Source organism: Sus scrofa, chromosome 15 (genome assembly GCF_000003025.6).
Source record: "Sus scrofa isolate TJ Tabasco breed Duroc chromosome 15, Sscrofa11.1, whole genome shotgun sequence".
Lineage (NCBI taxonomy): Eukaryota > Metazoa > Chordata > Mammalia > Artiodactyla > Suidae > Sus > Sus scrofa.
Genome location: NC_010457.5, coordinates 108,727,889 through 108,745,352, shown reverse-complemented (window position 1 = coordinate 108,745,352; position 17,464 = coordinate 108,727,889). Strand labels below are relative to the sequence as shown.

General features: G+C 36.5%; 1 protein-coding gene across 6 annotated transcripts in view; it reads right to left on the bottom strand.

The window, feature by feature from the left end:
- The window catches only part of PARD3B (par-3 family cell polarity regulator beta), a 1,031,031-nt gene that overhangs the window by 168,135 nt on the left and 845,432 nt on the right, over positions 1-17,464 (bottom strand). For all 6 annotated transcript variants that reach the window (XM_021075042.1, XM_021075045.1, XM_021075043.1 and 3 more), the window contains one exon: positions 2,078-2,380. In XM_021075042.1, coding sequence (XP_020930701.1) covers positions 2,078-2,380 — 303 coding nt within the window. The remainder of the gene's footprint in view (positions 1-2,077; positions 2,381-17,464) is intronic.

Genomic DNA, 17,464 nt, shown 5'->3' with positions numbered 1-17,464 from the left:
ATAAAGATAATTCTGAGCAGAAAGAGTTACACTTTGATCTGTAATCCAAAAATATGACAACTGTCTAAAACTCCACTGCAAGAACTTTTGATCATTCAGTAATATAAAGAGGTCAAAGCCAAAGGAAAGAATATTGCTTATACATGTCTGGGCTGGGCAGTAAATAACATGTTTTTTTAATATCATTCTATAGTGGCTACAGTTATGATTATCCTAAGAAATTTCTGTCTAGGTCAAATCTATGTGGGTGAAAATTAGCTTTCAGGATACGGTCTCCTAGTAGTCCTAAGAATAGCCATAAGATCTGGGGAAATAAAAAATGAATAAATAAATAAAAGGAGCAGAATAAGCAAAACAAAACAAAACAAAACAAAACAAAACAGATCTGGGGAAAAAAATAAGCCGTAGGTGACAGAAATTTGAGGAGTGATAGGGCTGACTATTGTATGCTCCTCTTAGAGACTTACCATGCTGTTAGCTATTGCAGAGAAGGCGGAAGAAAACCTGCTGGGTGTGGCTTAACCCAGAATTTTCCACACGCATTTGACTAGTGAATGTTTTTTAATAGAATGTTTCGGGTTTGTTGTCATGGAATTAGAATTGGAAATATTGGCTTTGGAAGTTCTTTGGAAACCGTTCAGTGCTGGGATTCTAGCTGTGGGCAGTGGCTAAGGGCTTTGCTGAGAAGACCTGTCTGATTTAGAGACGGTTAAGACTGTGGTCTGGGCCAGAACAGACTCACGCCTGGTATTATGGACATGATAAAAATTCAGCCCTTTATAAACGCTTGGGAGAAAAGGGCCCACTCTTAATCAGTCCTCTGAATTAACAGTTTTGTTATGGCTGTCTCACATAGTCACAGGAATTTATATTTTCATTTTATCCCAAAGAAAAACTTGACCATCTTTCTTTAATACTATCAACCTGGAAGCTTGACAGTAAGGATTAAAAATTGCTCCTTCCTTCCCACTTGGTTATTGGAAAGGCTCTGAAAGGTAATCAGTCTTGTGAAGCTGCACTTTACAGTCTGCATAAAAACGCCATGATTTTCCTTCCTCTCCCCAACCTAATTGAAAGTGCATAATATCAGCCAGCTGGGGAAATGTAAACGGTAAACATATACGATATATCATGCTATCACCCCAAAGCTGGTTGCTTATAGGGACTGGGGGCTTGTCAGGACCAAAGGGAATCTGGAAAACAAGATTTTTTTCATCTAGAATGAGAGCCCTTTGTGCCTTCTACCCTCTCCCCTCCCCTCCTCCTTCCAGACTTCAAGTTACAGCCAGATTAAGCCAAGGTCAGGCAACTCGTTCCTGTGTGTCATTCCAAGGGTCACCTAACAATGTATATTGACTAACACTCTCTTATATCAGCCTTTCAAGAGATAAGGCATTTTGCTTTTGGCAGGAGGTGGGGTTGGGATCATCTAGCTCCCTACCTACTTCAATTGTACTGACAGATGGTTCTATTATCTCTTTCCTTAGCAGCTAAGGCTAAAGATCCTTGGCCTTGTCACCTCTCATCTTTCTCTACTTCATCAAATTCCAATTGCCAAGATTATCTTCTTTTCTACCTTTGATCATCCATGAAAATCTATACAGGATCACATATTCCTTCAGCAGAAAATCCCAATCTATTGAAAATCTTCTGCAATTCGGAGGCTGTCTGTAACTCCACCTACTTAGAAGTCATCATGCTCTTCTCTGACTCCTCACCTCCCAGTGTCGTGTCACCTTCCTGAATAAGTCTTTTACAGTAAGGCTCTCAGAAGAAAGGACAACATTCATTCAAAGTTTTTATCACTAGTTCTCTGTTACAGTATTCCTTCAAAAATTGCTCCCTGTTGCCTCATGAGCCCAAGTACTACTGTTCATTCATGCCACCTTACAACTGGCAGTTGTTTTATTTTTGATGGCTGATACCTTACAGGGAGGTCAAAGCACAGCACCTGTCAAGGGTACTATGTCATTTCACTTATAATAGATTGAAGGATATATTGTTATCTGCTTCAGCAATAGCAATGATTTGAAACACTGAATTAAAACCACATTCATCTTTCAATAAGTTATATTACCTGTCAATGGGCACTGGTGGATGGTATGGCTTGTTGACCTTGGCATAGAGACCCTCTAGGTGGTCTCGCTCTGGAGACAGTGGCCGGCCATCCCGAGGGTAGCCCAGTGGTCCAGCCCGAGGGGGAGATGGAGACCTATAGACATTTGCTGATGTACACGGTTCCCGGAAGTGGTTCACTCTGGCATAGTTGGGGTCCATTTCATCATCGTCCATATCATGCAGTGATCCAACTGCACCAGTAGCATAATCAATGAGACCTCTTGCCTGCTTTTCCCTTATCTCCTGGTGTTTTGCTCCAATCCTGAAAAATGCAGAACAAGGTATATGTGAGTTTATATGCCAATACAACGATAGACACTCCTGAAACTATGGTAATTCTTTCTATTCAGTCACTTAACTGTCACTTTTCTGGACACTCAGGATCACACCATGCAGAAATGTCAATAGCATATTCCATAGAATTAATTTTATATCGCTGACCTTTATTTGTTCAGGGTATTTATTTTAATAGTAATGCTATAAGTATTTTAACATTTTGCCCACCGATGAATGGTCTGATTGCAGAGTCTAAGGCTGATTTTCATTAACATTTCCTCCCTATAAGTGGGATGTGCTCAAGGGAACAGTCTATCTTTGGTGTAATATTATAGAGGTCTTTCTGCACAGGGATGCATGTTAAAGAGTGCATCAGAATCATATACTTTGTCTATGATATTACTATTTGGTGCCTTAGAGTTCCAGTGTATTCTTCTAAAGAGAAGAGCTTGCAAGAATTGATTTGAATATGAAAAAGAAATACAGAGGCTTTCTGGTCACTAAAAGCAGTAGGATCAGAGATAATTTATAAGAGACTCTAAGTTTTTGGTTACACAAATGGGGATCATTGTGTTTCATTATACAGGGGCTAGGGACAGAGTAAAACAGTGAAGAAATTAATAGGCTCCTGACAGAGATGAATTGGCACATATAAGTGAATTAAACACCATTACTGGCAGAACTCCACAGCATTAAAGCCTTTAGTGATATTACAAAACGCTCCTGCTAATCAGTGTGCTGTGCAGACTATCGGGAATGGGAACAGAAAAATGACTTAGATGGATTCCAAATCCAGCTGAGTTTTGAGAATTTGATATTTAATCTGGAAAGTGTTAGACCAGTTCTCCAAAGTTCCCAGCTATGTGTTTGTTAAAATGGAAAGGTCACTGCGGCATCTTATTGGCTGCTGGTGATCTGATGAGGATGTCAGGAGATGTTCTGCATTAATGAGGAAGGAATGTAACCTCCTATCACTGGGCAAATAAGGTGCACTGTGTACAAGAGAAGAGAAGTAAGATGATGTTGGCTCCGGTGGTGAAAGAAAGGACTTTCCAGAAAGGATGGGAATAAAAATGAAGTCCTGGGCTCAGAGAAATGAGAGGATTGTGGGCTAGAAGTGAAAGCTCTTCCTATGCCTGAAAATATATGTCGAAGGCCTGGATGAGTGAAAAAAGCAAAAACTGAATTCTCTCAGTGTCTTTCCTTCTTCAAATAAAAACAGCTGTTTTTGCACAAGGCAGCTAGTTTTATTTTACAGAACATCAAACTCTGTAAAAATCTTTAAAAGCCATGATCTTTCAAGGTATTTTCCCTTTTGGCAGAATAGTCTTTTTTTTTTTTTTCTTTGAGTAGAGTAGAGGAAGGAAAAATTAAAAGACAAAGAAGAAGGTATAGAACAAAACAAAACAAAAATAGTTGTCTATCTTCAAGTCACAACAGATGATAATAAAGGCCAGGATGCATCATTGCATATCTCTTTTGACTAGGTCAAATCATGTACCCTACACATAAATAATTAGAAGACTTTATATTTTGTGTAAAGGGGAGCTTGGATCACCAAGGGATTTTGAATGGAGATGAAAGGAAGATTACACAGTAGGGTACCCGTTAAGAAGCCCTGCCTGTCCTCTTTCAATGCATGTTAGTCCAAGATTCATGGATGTTTGTTTTGAATAATTTTTGATGGAGAAGATAACCTGCGCCATTCTGCAGCAAAACAATCTTTCCAGGGACAGTGCAGACTGGATTATCAGTATGCTTGCTGCACTCTGATGACAGGGATGGATTTTTCCATTGCAAATGGAGCACAGGACATCAATAAAGTTAGGCGGTGGGATTCGACGTGGTTACTATTCCTCCTAAGTGGGATGCCTTCCGGAGAAATCATTCAGCAGAAAGATGAACATCTCATAGCTGCCACACAGGGCTACACTCGTGCATTAATGAAAGAGGAAAATATCAAGCTTGATTTTTTAAAAATCACAGAAATAGAACACTAGAGTCCATGTTCCTTAGTTCTTCACTTCTCTTTCATAGAGGTTCTCATTAATTAAGCTTGCTGAGTATGTAAAGATTCTCGGATGAAAAGTACTCCATATATGCAAAGCAGCATTTTATCTTGCGTTTTTTTCCTTTCTAAAACAAAACCAAATTTCTCTTTGATCCTCTCTGCGCCACTGAGTGTTTCAGTAACTAATTTCATATTAATCACTCAGTAGGTGAAATAGTAATTTCTCTGAACCGTCATTATTATGCCATATATCAGGATCTCTCTGTGTGGGGGAGGACAAGGCAGTCTCTGAAAAGGGGTGTATGGAAGCAGAAGAGACTCTCTCAAGAGAGAAGTGTCAAGGAAATAGATTTCAGGGGTGGTGGGGGGTTGTTCTGATCTCCCTCTGTCCCATTTCAGTGTGAGAATTCTATTTGTTTATAGTCATTTCCACGTGAATGTCTCGTTACCACTGGAAACTCAACCTGTTTAAATATCTATTTTTCAAAATTGCCCTGGATAATATACCCTTTTTATTGGCTGGTACCACCAGTTTCCTAATTATCCCCAGAACACTGCCTCTGAATTGTTTAAATCTCTCTCTCCCTTCCCCTTCAAAAACACTGTTGTTTCTTTTTTCCCCATTATACCTCTTAGATAGCCTCCTTTATTTTCATTTCTTTAGTCACAGTCTAGTTTTAGGCTTTATGTTGCCTAGTACCACGCTATCCAATATGGTGACTATTAACCATAGGATGCCATACAAATTTGATTTGGAATTGGTTACAATTAAATAAAATTTAAAATTCACTTTCTCAGTTTCACAAACCACATGTCAAGTACCCAACAGCCACAGGAACTAGTGACTACTATATTAGACTGTGCAGATATAGACTAGTTCCATCGCTGCAGAAAGTTCTATTAGTTTGTACTAGCTAGATTATTTTAAGATTTTTAAAATATGTCACCATATCCCACTTTCACCTATATCTTAAAAGGCTAGCAGATATTCTTCCTCAAAGAGCATTTCTATTGTCTCCCTGTTGGATCAAGGATCTCTAACCGAAGATTGTAATAAATGATGGAATAAGAGTATGTTTTTCCCTGAACCATAATAAATGAACAATTGAGAAACTAGGAAGAAAATTTTATCTATGATAGAATTAGAATACAGCCATAGTCTTCAAACGTGCAATGGAATTTGCACTCAATCCAAAAGGGCATTATATATATCTTCATCTCTAGTACATTAGACATTTTACTAAAAATAAGAGAGAGAGTCCAGAGGACCAGAGACAACAAACTTTTACTTAGAAGGAGAGCGTCTGAAGACAGGGGTAGGACCCTGGAATTGCAGGGTCAATCTTTGTGAGGTTTCAACCTGAGAATGGAAGAGAACCTGGGCTAACAGAGAGAGGTTTCCACTGAGAGATCTAATTCCTTCTACCCTGAAGAAATTTCAGGGAGGTAAATGAAGAGAAGAGAAAGGAAGACAGCTTTGAAGCTGTCAGGGCAGGATGAGCAGAGCAGAGATAAACACACACAAAGCAGCAAAACAAAACCTTAAATAATCTAAGAAACATCACTAAGCAGGCGGATCTCTTGTTCAGATGATCTGCTCTCCCCAGACAGAAGACCACAGAAAACAAGCCCGCAGGGCAGTGTACCCAAAGACCAAGCAAGAAGATATTTTGAGAGAACATAGGGAATTGAAGTGGTTGGTGACCCTAGATCACTATGCCCTGTCATCTATCGCTATATTTTAGTACAGATTTCTTTAAAAAAATGTAAAAACCGTAGAACATGAAATTAATATAATGCATGATAACAAGCGCTTAAAAATTAAATGTAATAGAAGGGAAACTATTAGGGGTTACTGCATGTAGTAAGCCTAAGTAACATTTCAAGAGAAAAACCAAGTCATCTAATAATTCAGGCAAATTCATGTTGGCCTCAAACATGAACAAAGACAAAAGAGGAGTTTCAACCGTCGTGGCTCAGTAGTTAAGCAACCCCACTAGCATCCATGAGGATGCAGATTCAATCCCTGGCCTTGCTCAGTGGGTTAAGGATCCGGCATTGCCGTGAGCTGTGGTGTAGGTGGCAGATGCAGCTCAGATCCCATGCTGCTGTGGCTGTGGTGTCGGCCGGTGGCTACAGCTCTGATTGTACTCCTAGCCTGCAAACCTACGTATGTCACGGGTGTGGCCCTAAAAAAAAAAAAAAAAGATTTGAAAAAAACAAACAAAAGAAAAACATTTTCAAACATTTAAGAACTCAAGGGAACATAACACTTGTTGACCCATCTTTAAAAACTACTTAATAATGAAAAGCAGCCAGCCAAGAACTGAATCCAAATGAAGAATTCAGCTCAGAAAAGCTGTGGAATGACAGGTGTAGAGGTAAGTAAATTTAAATGTAAAATGAAGGCTAAACAATGTAAGAAGAATAACTACAGAAATATGTAAATATCATAAACTGACAATATAAAAATAATATCACTATGAAAATCAGAAGCTAATAAAGAGGTGATTTAGGAGAAAGCCTTAATACTCAACGTATTTATTTCCTCACCTTTTAAAGCAGACATCAGTTATAGCTTAAAGTAGATAAATCAGTAAACAGAGGTCATAGTATATGAAACATAATTACAAAAGAAAAAAGAGTAAAACAACAAATTATCAGCAGAAGAGAAATACACAGGACAAAACCCCAGCCATAGAGGAGAAAAGAGAGGAAGAGGTAAAAGGAGGAGCAACAAAATGTGATGACAAGATTTATCTGCTATGACAATACATGAAAATGGAATACATTTCTCTACTGTAACTGAGGATACCAGGTATGATCAAAAAGAAAAACATATTATGCGTCATCATAATGGTGAATAATAAGGTACAGCCTAAATATAAAATAATAGGGGTAATTAAATATTGTGCAGCTTAAAAATAAGATAATGCTACTGTATATTAAAAAGAAATAGATGTACAAATGGGGGTGGATATTCATAAATATTTGTACAATATAGGTACATATCCTTATATATGCATAGAAAATGTCTGGAAGGTTACACAAAAAATTCGTAAAATGATTGCCTCTGGAAAGCAGAACTGAAGGTATACTATTTTAATTTTATATCACATATCTTTAGGATAATTTAAAAATATAAAAAGTTTCTACAACTATGTACTGACTGTCGAAGTGATTAAAAATTAAAATAGGAAAAAACAAAACAAACTACTAAGCAGGCATTCTTTGTCTTCCAAATCTGATTTCTTATGACTCTATCATCAACTCAGTTATGACAATAATTTTCCTCAATTTACTGTTCATCAAACATTTGTTTGCTCCCTTCCAAATAAAATGCTTTTGCCTAGAGTACCCATTCTTCATTAATCTACTATTTGATTCTAGTTTTCTCTAGAATGAAGGCTAAACTCACTCATTATACAACTTCTCAGACTCAGTAATTCTCCTCCTCTTCAAACCATGTATCTAGTCAATTCTCTATAAATCTGTAATTGTTATGTATTACTTTGTAAAAAGCAAAACAAAATAAGAAACTTTTATTGATTCATTTCTGGATATTCCACTTCCCTAACTAGACTACAAGCCCCTTGAGTGCCATGTTTTTCTTTCTGTTAATTTGGGCTGATTGATTCACTCATAGTTACTGATATGATACCATATGCTAGAAAGAAAAAAGGAACAATTTTCAGTCCCTGGCTTGTTTGTCAGGTAATAACATAAACAAGTAATAACAATTCCTTGCCAAAACAAAGATACTGTCTGTGTGAGACAATGTAGTTTAGGACTTGTGAGGAAGCACCATGAAGGTGGGTGCCACGTGAACTGGGCTTTGAAGGAACTTGTTAGCCTTGTTCCAGGAGGAGGGAAGAGGAGTGGAAGTGGTGTGAGGACTCAGTCAGACAGAAGGACATAAGCAAACGGGCACAGGAATACACGATGTACTTAATGCTGGTGTGTAAGTCTGATGTGGTGGGACAGACTGGTTCTACTTACAGACTGGTTTCTGCTGCCACAAGAGTAACCCACTGAGTAAAAGTTGCTGGCAAATTTCTATAATGTTCATATAATGCAAGTTTGCCTAATGTTGACATTTTTGGTGAGGAAAATCCTCTTACAACTTTTGGTTTAAGTTTTTATTAAAGGAGTTTCCTTCATGGCTTAGCAGTTAACGAACCTGACTAGGATCCATGAGGATGTGGGTTCGATCCCTGGCCTTGCTCAGTGAGTTAAGGATCTGGCATTGCAGTGAGCTGTGGTGTAGGTCCCATGTGCTGCTTGGATCCTGCGTTGCTGTGGCTGTGGGTCCGATTTGACCCCTGTCCTGGGAACTTCCATATACTATAGGTGTGACCATAAAAAGAAAAAAAAAAGCTTTTATTATAAAATGAACAATGAATGATATAGAAACTCACACAAATCTATGGATTAAAGAAGTGGTATAAAGCAAAATATTTGTAACTATTACCACAGTCAAGAACTAGACCTTGGTGGGATACCCCAGAAGGTCTCCATGGGTTCCCTCTTATCACAAGCACATCTATATTACAAATGTATGTCCTTTCTTTCCTTAAAAATCCTACAACTCAAGACACAGAAAATGCTGGAACTACGTATCACATGGTTACAACTTGCTTTACTCTATATTACATATATAACATTTCAAAATAACAGTACCAATAGCACCACCACCAGTATGATTATTACAAAGAGTTAAACTCTTTTCATATACTCATCCCCCATTTTTGTAATTGTCATATACCTATATTATTGAAGCATATAGCTGCTACATACTATACTTCTATTCAACCCTCACTTATTCTTAGCTCCATAAGAAACTACATACTTACTATATAAAACTGAAAATATTTTTAATAAGGACCGAAAGTCTTAATGTCAAGGAGTAAATATACGGTGATTCACTAGACTTCTCAGGAAGAACTCATGGGATAGTGCTTCTTAAGGTGACAATAGTATATATACTCTTTATATTTGAAAGCCAGTTTTGCTGGATACAAAATTATTTGCTCCCTTTTTTCGTTGAGTATCTAAAATATGAGATTCTATTCCCTATGATTCACTTTCCATTAGAATATGAGGCTCATTTTCTATGACAAAGTGTTACTGATGGAAAGTTGGATGACAATCTAATTGTATTTTTCATAAATTACTTATAAGTGACTTGTTCCATTTGCTTATCTGGTAAAACTATTTTATTTGCTTTTCTTTAAAGTCTAATGTTATTACTCAGAGTCATTCTGGTTTGGATAAGCAATGAGATCCTGCTATATGGCACAGGCAACTATATCTAGTCACTTGTGATGGAACATGATAGAGGATAATGTGAGAAAAAGAAGGTATATATGTGTGTGTGTGACTGGGTCAATTTGCTGTACAGTAGAAAATTGACAGAACACTGTAAACCATCTATACTGGAAAAAATAAAAATCATTAAAAATAAATAAAAATTTTAAAAAATCATAAAAATGAAAAATATTCTATGTACTTTTACATATACTTTTAAATTTTATATCAGGGAAGTTTCTTGAATCACAACTTTTATTATTAATATTATATAATACAAACTGAATATAAAAATCAATTATATTTTTGTATACTAGTAGTGAGTAGTTAGACAATAAAATCAATGAAACAATACTTTTTTTTTTTTATGCTCACACCCATGACGTATGGAAGTTCATGGGCCAGGGGTTGAATCCTAGACACATCTGCAACAATGCTGGGTCCTTTAACCCACTGTGCTGGGCTGGGATCAAACCTGTGCCTCTACAGTGACCCAAGCTGCTTCAATTGAATTCTGAAACACAGTAGGAACTCCAATAATACCATTTAAAATAGGATTAAAGACTATTACAAACTTAAAGATAAATTTAAGAAAAGACACTAAAAACAATAAAATACTGAAGAGAGAAATTAAAGGGGATCTAAATCAGTGGAGAGTTCTACCTTGTTTGTGGATCAAAAAGCTCAATTATTAAGATGACAATTCATCCAAATAATTTTATAGGCTTGATGTCTTCCCAACCAACCCCTAGCAGGTTTATTTTTCATAGTGATTTATTTTAAAATGTATTTGGAAAGGTAAAGGGTCAAGAATAATCAAAACAGTTTTGCAAAATAAGGATAAAGTTAGAAGACTAACACTACTAACTTTAAGACTTATGATAAAGCTTCTGCAGTCAAGCCAAAGTTTAGACATATAAATGAATGTAATGGAAGACAGAGTCCAGTATAGAGCTGTAAGTATTTGGTGAAGTGTTCTATAAGAAAGGTGTCAAGAAATTCTGTTAAGAAAGGACAATTTCTTTGACAAGTTGGTACTGGAAAAACAGGATACCCCTAAGGGAAATCGGAACTTGTTTCCTACATTATACCATAGCAAAAATCAATTCAAGATGGAAGATAGGTCTGGACATGTAGGCTATAACAATAAAGCTATTAGAATAAAATCAAAGAGAATATCTTCACAGCCTTGGGGTAAGCCAATATTTCTTAGCGAGAACACAGAAAGCATGAGCCAGAAGAGAAAAAAAAAAAAAGTTGGTAAACTGGACTTCATCACAATTGAAACATTTTCATTAAAACACAGCAAGAAAATAGGCAAATGAAAGAAAATATTTGCAGCACACATATCTAACAAAGGATCTGTATTAAGTACACTGAAAAAATTAATTGTCACTAATAAAAAGATAATGACCCCATTAGAAGTGGGCAAAAGGCTTCAAGAGATACATTACAAAACAGGATCTAGAAAAGCCCAAAAAGCAAATGAAAAAGTGCTCAGCATTTAAGTCATCAGAGAAATGAAAATTAAAACCATAATGAGATACCCCCACGAAAACGAAAAAGAATGACAATACCAAATATTGGAAAGGATATGGAGAAGCAAGAACTTTCATACATGTATAACATGGAAATATAACATGGTATAATCCCTTTGGGAAAAGATTTGGATGTTTATCATAAAACAAGACATACACTGAAGCTATGACCCAACAGTTTACTTCTCAGGTATTTATATAAGAGAAATGACAGCATATATCCACAGCAATCCTTGAAGAATGTTTGGTAGCAACTTCATTCACCCATCAAAAAATAGAGGAAACTCAGATGTCCATCCGTTGGAGGATGGATAACCAAACAGTGGCATATTTGTATAACAGAATATAAATCAGCAATAACAAAAAATAAACTAAGTATTAAAATACTCAAGAATAGGGATGAATCTCAACATTACTATGCTTAGTGATAGAACCTGGACACACACAAAGTGAACTGACTGTATGAGTCCAACTCTAAGAAATTCTAGGTCAGGCATAATAATCCTACAGATAGATATCCAATCAGTTGCTTCACAGGGTGAGGGGGTGCTGGATAGGAAAAAGTATGAGGGAGCATTTTTGGGTGACAGAAACATCTGTGCCTCAATATATATTCATCAACATAGAGTAGATAATATTCTTCTGTTTACTTAAGACTTGAATATTTCACTGTGTATGAACTATTTTTCAATAAAACACTTAAAACAGAAAACACAAATAAAAGCAAAAACTGCCAATTATGTTACTTATTCCTTTTAAAATCCATGTGACAAGATTTAACACATTTGGAATTATTAATCCTAAAGTTACATACATATATAATCCTTTTCCTTTTAGATATATGACCTAAGAATAATTGTTATCATAGCAAATTAACAGAATGAGTGTGATTGTTCAGAAAATATTTAAACTGCTTAAGGAAACACACCCTTTTTCAAGCAATTTAATCACTTCCAAAGTACCAATGTATAAGCCAGCTATTAATTTTGAGATATACATATCACTGTTATTGAACCATAGACATATCCTCTAAAGACTAAACAACTTGTTTCGAGTCAATTATGAGTTTTTGCATTCATCATTCAACTATTTATTGAACACCTACATGTTTCAGGTTTTGTTCTTAATGCCAGGGATTCAGCAGGGCCTATAAGAATCCTTGCTCTGGTAGAATTTAAATTCTAGTCAGGTGAGGCAGAAACAGACAAAATAAGTAAAATAAAAAATAATATTAGGTGGTAGTAATACTGTAGAGGAAAATAAAACAGGGACAGGTGATGGAAGTTTGTGGGGGGGTTACACTTTCAAATACATGGTAAGGAAAGGTGCCACTGAGCATATTAAATTAAAGGCTTAAAGAAGAGGAGGGTGAAACTGTACAGATAACTGAAGAAAAGTATGCCAGGCAGAGGGTATAACAAGTGCAAAGGCTCTGAGGCAGGAAAGTACCAAAAGCAGAGGGGGCTAGTATGAGGGGGTAGACTGTCAGAGGCCAGAGAGGAAATGGGAGCCTCGACAGGCAGGCCTTGAAGTCCATGGTCAAGGCTGTCTTTGACTCTCAGTGAAGTAGGAAGCCAATGGAAGGTTTTGAGTAATGACAGCTTGGATGAGGATGTAGCAGTGGAGATGGTGAGAAGTGATTGGATCCATGAGCTAAAGGAAAACTGGAATTTTACAATATTCAGTAAACTAATATTGAACCTGCGGTTCAGAGAGGTCACGTATTTTGTTTGAGAGCTTATATTTATTAAGCAGCAGGGATTGGATTCTTGAATTCTACCCAGGTGTTTGACTTGAATATTAATGTTTATTCATTTATATTAACTACAAATAGTCTAAACATGATCACACTGAAAAATTGATAATGAAAACTTTCAGATACTCAAATGTAGAGATAAACCCTCATATGCTTATACCCAGTCCTATATATTCAATAATCATTAAGGTTTTGCCATATTTTTCATCTATTTTTTTCCTTTAAATTTCCTTGCTAAGTATTTTGTAAACAAATCTAGTCAGTTACGCTCTGTATATTTCAGAAAGCCTATCAAATAAATCATGAACATTGTATTATATAACAACAATGCTATTATCCCATTTAAAAATCAACAATATTCCTTGATGTCATCTATTACTTACGCCTATAAGCCAATTTCCTCAAGTGCCTACAAAATGTCTGTCTTTCCCATTGGATTTCCTTGGATCAGGCTCCAAAATCTATCTACACCTTGAATTTGTTTATGTCTCTTGTCTCATTTCCTGTATAGACATGTATTCTTTTTCCTTTTTGTTTTTTAAAATTTTTCCATGCCAGTGAATTGTTGCAAAAACTGGACAGATTGCCCTGTGGGTGGTCCCACATGCTGGATTTGGTGGCTTCTTCATGGTATGATTTAACTTATTCCTTCATCCCCCCTAAGTCCTGTTTACAAAAGGTAGCTCAAGAGCAGCACCACCCTATAGATCTTTCCGCAATGATGGAAATGTTCTATATGTGAACTGCTTAATATAGTAGCCCTGTGTGGCTACTGAGCACTTGAAATCTGGCTAGTGTGATATTTGTACACATTTGTTAATTTTTTTTATTTAATGATTTTTATTTTTTTTCATTATAGCTGGTTTACAGTGTTCTGTCCATTTTCTACTGTACAGCAAGGTGATCCAGTCACACATACATACATACATTCTTTTTTCCTCACATTATCATGTTCCATCATAAGTGACTAAAGAGTGCTATATAGCAGGATCTCATTGCTTGTCCATTCCAAAGGCAATAGTTTGCATCTGTTAATTTAAATTTAAATAGCTTCATGAGACTAGTGGCTACCATACTCGACAGTATAGTTAGAGATTTTCTTAGTCTCAGGTTCAACTATCTGGGGGAGAGTACCGAAGTGCATGAATGTTGGTTCTCCAAAAGATATGGCCCTGTTAATGTGAACTTATTTGGATAAAGGTCAATGGAAATGTACCTAAGTTCAAAATCTTGAGATGAGATCATCTTGGATTATCCAAATGAGCCCTAAGTCCAACGGCAAATGTCCTTTGAAAGAGGAAAGAGAGAAGAATCAGAAGGGAAGGCATCATGAAGGTGGGGGCAGAGGCTGCTGTCATGTGTCTGTAAGCCAAGGAAGGCCAACGATGGTGGGGCAGCTACCAGAAGCTAAGAGAGAGGCATAGAATGGTTTCTCACTCAGAGCCTCCAGAAGGAAACAACTCTGCTGACACTTTGATTTCAGACTTCTTGTCTGTGAAGAGACTTGTGGAGAATACATTTCTGGTCTTAGCCAAATTTGTGGCAATTTGTCACAGCAACCCTGGGAAACAAATACCTTAAAGGTTGTATGTGTGCTTTAAATTGTGTCACATCAGGAGTCACACAACCTCAGGTTGTCTTCCTTTAGTGAAGTTAAGATGATACTGATGTCTCCCTGCAAGGTTCCCTTATCAATCGTTCATGTAATCATTTCTCCCATCGATGATTTTTGCCTGAATTAATTATTTCATTAGGGGTTGCAAAATGGTAATTTTAAAAAGTCATTATTCCTTTTACATTTATTAGCTGGAATTCTCCTGCAAAGAGAAACTTCCTCTCGAAATTTTGGGTGTTTTGATTACCCTGAATTATATATAGTACAAGGAAGACAGAATAAATGCTTGATTATTTGTAATTGCTGATTCAACGTAGGGAGTTAGTGCCCTAGATATTTTCAATGGTGACCATAATTGTTAGATACTGTTTTGGGGGAGAGGGAGTTGTGAATATCATGATGAAATTATTATTATTATTATTATTTTGTCTTTTTAGGGCTTGCACCCACGGCCTTTGGAGGTTTCCAGGCTAGGGGTCGAATCAGAGTTGTAACCGTCGGCCTACGCCACAGCCATAGCAACTCGAGATCTGAGCTGCTTCTGCAGCTTACACCACAGATCATGGCAACACTGGATCCTTAACCCACTGAGCAAGGCCAGGGATCAAACCTGCATCCTCATGGATGCTAGTCAAATTTGATTCTGCTGAGCCACAATGTTTTTAAAAAATACAGATTTAGGGTTTTCAATCAATTGCATTCCTTACTCTTTTTGTTGTGCACATTGTCCCATATTCAGTCAATGGGGGATGCTTTATGTGGCTCCTTTGTCCTTTCCACTTGATCCGGTTGTCACTGAGAGCTTCTTTGCTTTGTGACCAAAAAGCTATCCAGGGTTTGTGTTGAGTGCCTTATGTCTCTCTCCTAAAAGCAGCCATTTCTCCATGGAATCCTCTCTTTTGTGGGAAATGATATCCAGAGAACACAATTCAGGCTCTAGGGGAGCTCACTGACATTGAGTTAACATTGCTTTTATGACTTTTCTATCGAGAGAGCTAGGAAATAGAGCTTTCTGAAAAAAATCACCAGTTCAGACTGATGTTTTTGATTCACATTTAACATTACAAAATGTTATGTAACTTAAAACAAATTTATATTTGTTTCTCTTTTTTAAGAGGAAAAACCTCCCATCTTAATATCAATGACACATACATATTTGTATTATCATATCTATGATTTATGTACTAACAAACTACTGAATAAAGTTTAAGATGTCCATAGCTCCAATTTTTGTTAGAATATATCCCACTAAACACATAGAGGCAAAATGGCTTTGTCACTGCAAGTATTTCATTTATCCTGAGTCACCATGCAAAGAATGTTAGTTTATTCATTTTGGTTTGTTTTCTATTTTTAGGGATTTCTTTGATTTCTTTGGATTTCATTTCATTTGCTAAGTATATAAAACATTTATATTTCCAAATACAACTAAATACATCACTAGGTATACAGCATTCAGCAGTCTTCTCTATCTTAAGGAATATATAGTTATTTTTTCAAATGAAAGCAACCATGAATATATATTTATATCCCTTCTTTCTCACACAAAAGGAAGAATACTTAACACTTTTTTCTATATTTTGTTTTACATGGCAATATCTAGAAGAAAACTCCATATTAGTAAACAGAGATTTTTCTCATTTTTAAAAAAGTTTCATAGTCATTTACCGAATGGACACGCTTTTGTTTCTCTAATGAATCACATATTTTTGGACATTTGGGTATTTCCAATTTTTTTTGCTATTACAAATATTCTTAAAATGACAAATCTTTGCAAAATATTTTTGCCCTCGTGGCTTTAGATGAATTCATATTAGTAGGATGGATGGGTCAAAGAGAAACTCGCATATCATTTTCCTAGTCTATGACCACTTTCCTTCGACGATTGTTCCATGATTAGCATTAGCACTTGCAATAGAGGAGGACGCCCATTTCTCTACAGTCTCATCAAGAGAGCGTGTCGTCCAGCTTTGGTATGTTTGATAACCCCGGTGAGAAGTGATATTTCAGTGAAAGTTTTAATTAGTGTGTCTCTTATTACGTGATGCTGAGTATCTTTTCATATGTTTAAGGGCCATTTTCATTTCCTCTTCTGTGAGCTGTTCATATCTTTTGCTGATTTTTCTATCAGATTGTCATTTTTCCCTTCGATTTTTCAAAGACCTTTTGTAGTAGTGATATTAGCTCTTTGTGATCTAAGTTGCATATATTCTTTCTGAGTTTGTCATTTGCCTTTTTGGATCCCGCTCAAAAATTATTGATTAGGACTTCACGCTTCACACTCTCAATAGCTTTATAACATGTTGTTACTCTTGCATACTATTTCTTGATTGATTTGTCTCGTGTGGAATGTGTCAACAGTACAATTCTGATTGGCTTGACTAGTGCTAGGAAGATGCAGGCACTGGAATTCTCTTTGTTGCTACCATGTGAGTCCGAACAACAGAGCCAGAGATGAATAGACAGCAGAAGAGGAGGTCTGCTACCTGTCGTGGTGACAGGAATCGAGGTCAGAAAAAGGTTTTTCAGGGGAGTGCTATAGGGTAAAAGAAGTAGTATCATTAAGAGATATTATAAACTACCTGCTGTACAGCTTTCTTTTTTGACAGTGGAGATAATTTGTCCTGCTATCATTTCTGCTTTTGTAATAGAAGCTGCAATTAGGTCACTACAATTATCCTTTGTTCCAGTCAACAGGCCCTGTTTCTTCAGCCTTTCCTTATGAATGCCATTTCAAAAGCTGCAAGTATCTCCGACCAAGAACAATTACAGTTTATTATTATTATTATCGTCATTATTATTATTCTAACGAGCCAATACACAGTGACTTGCAGTCTTTGTGA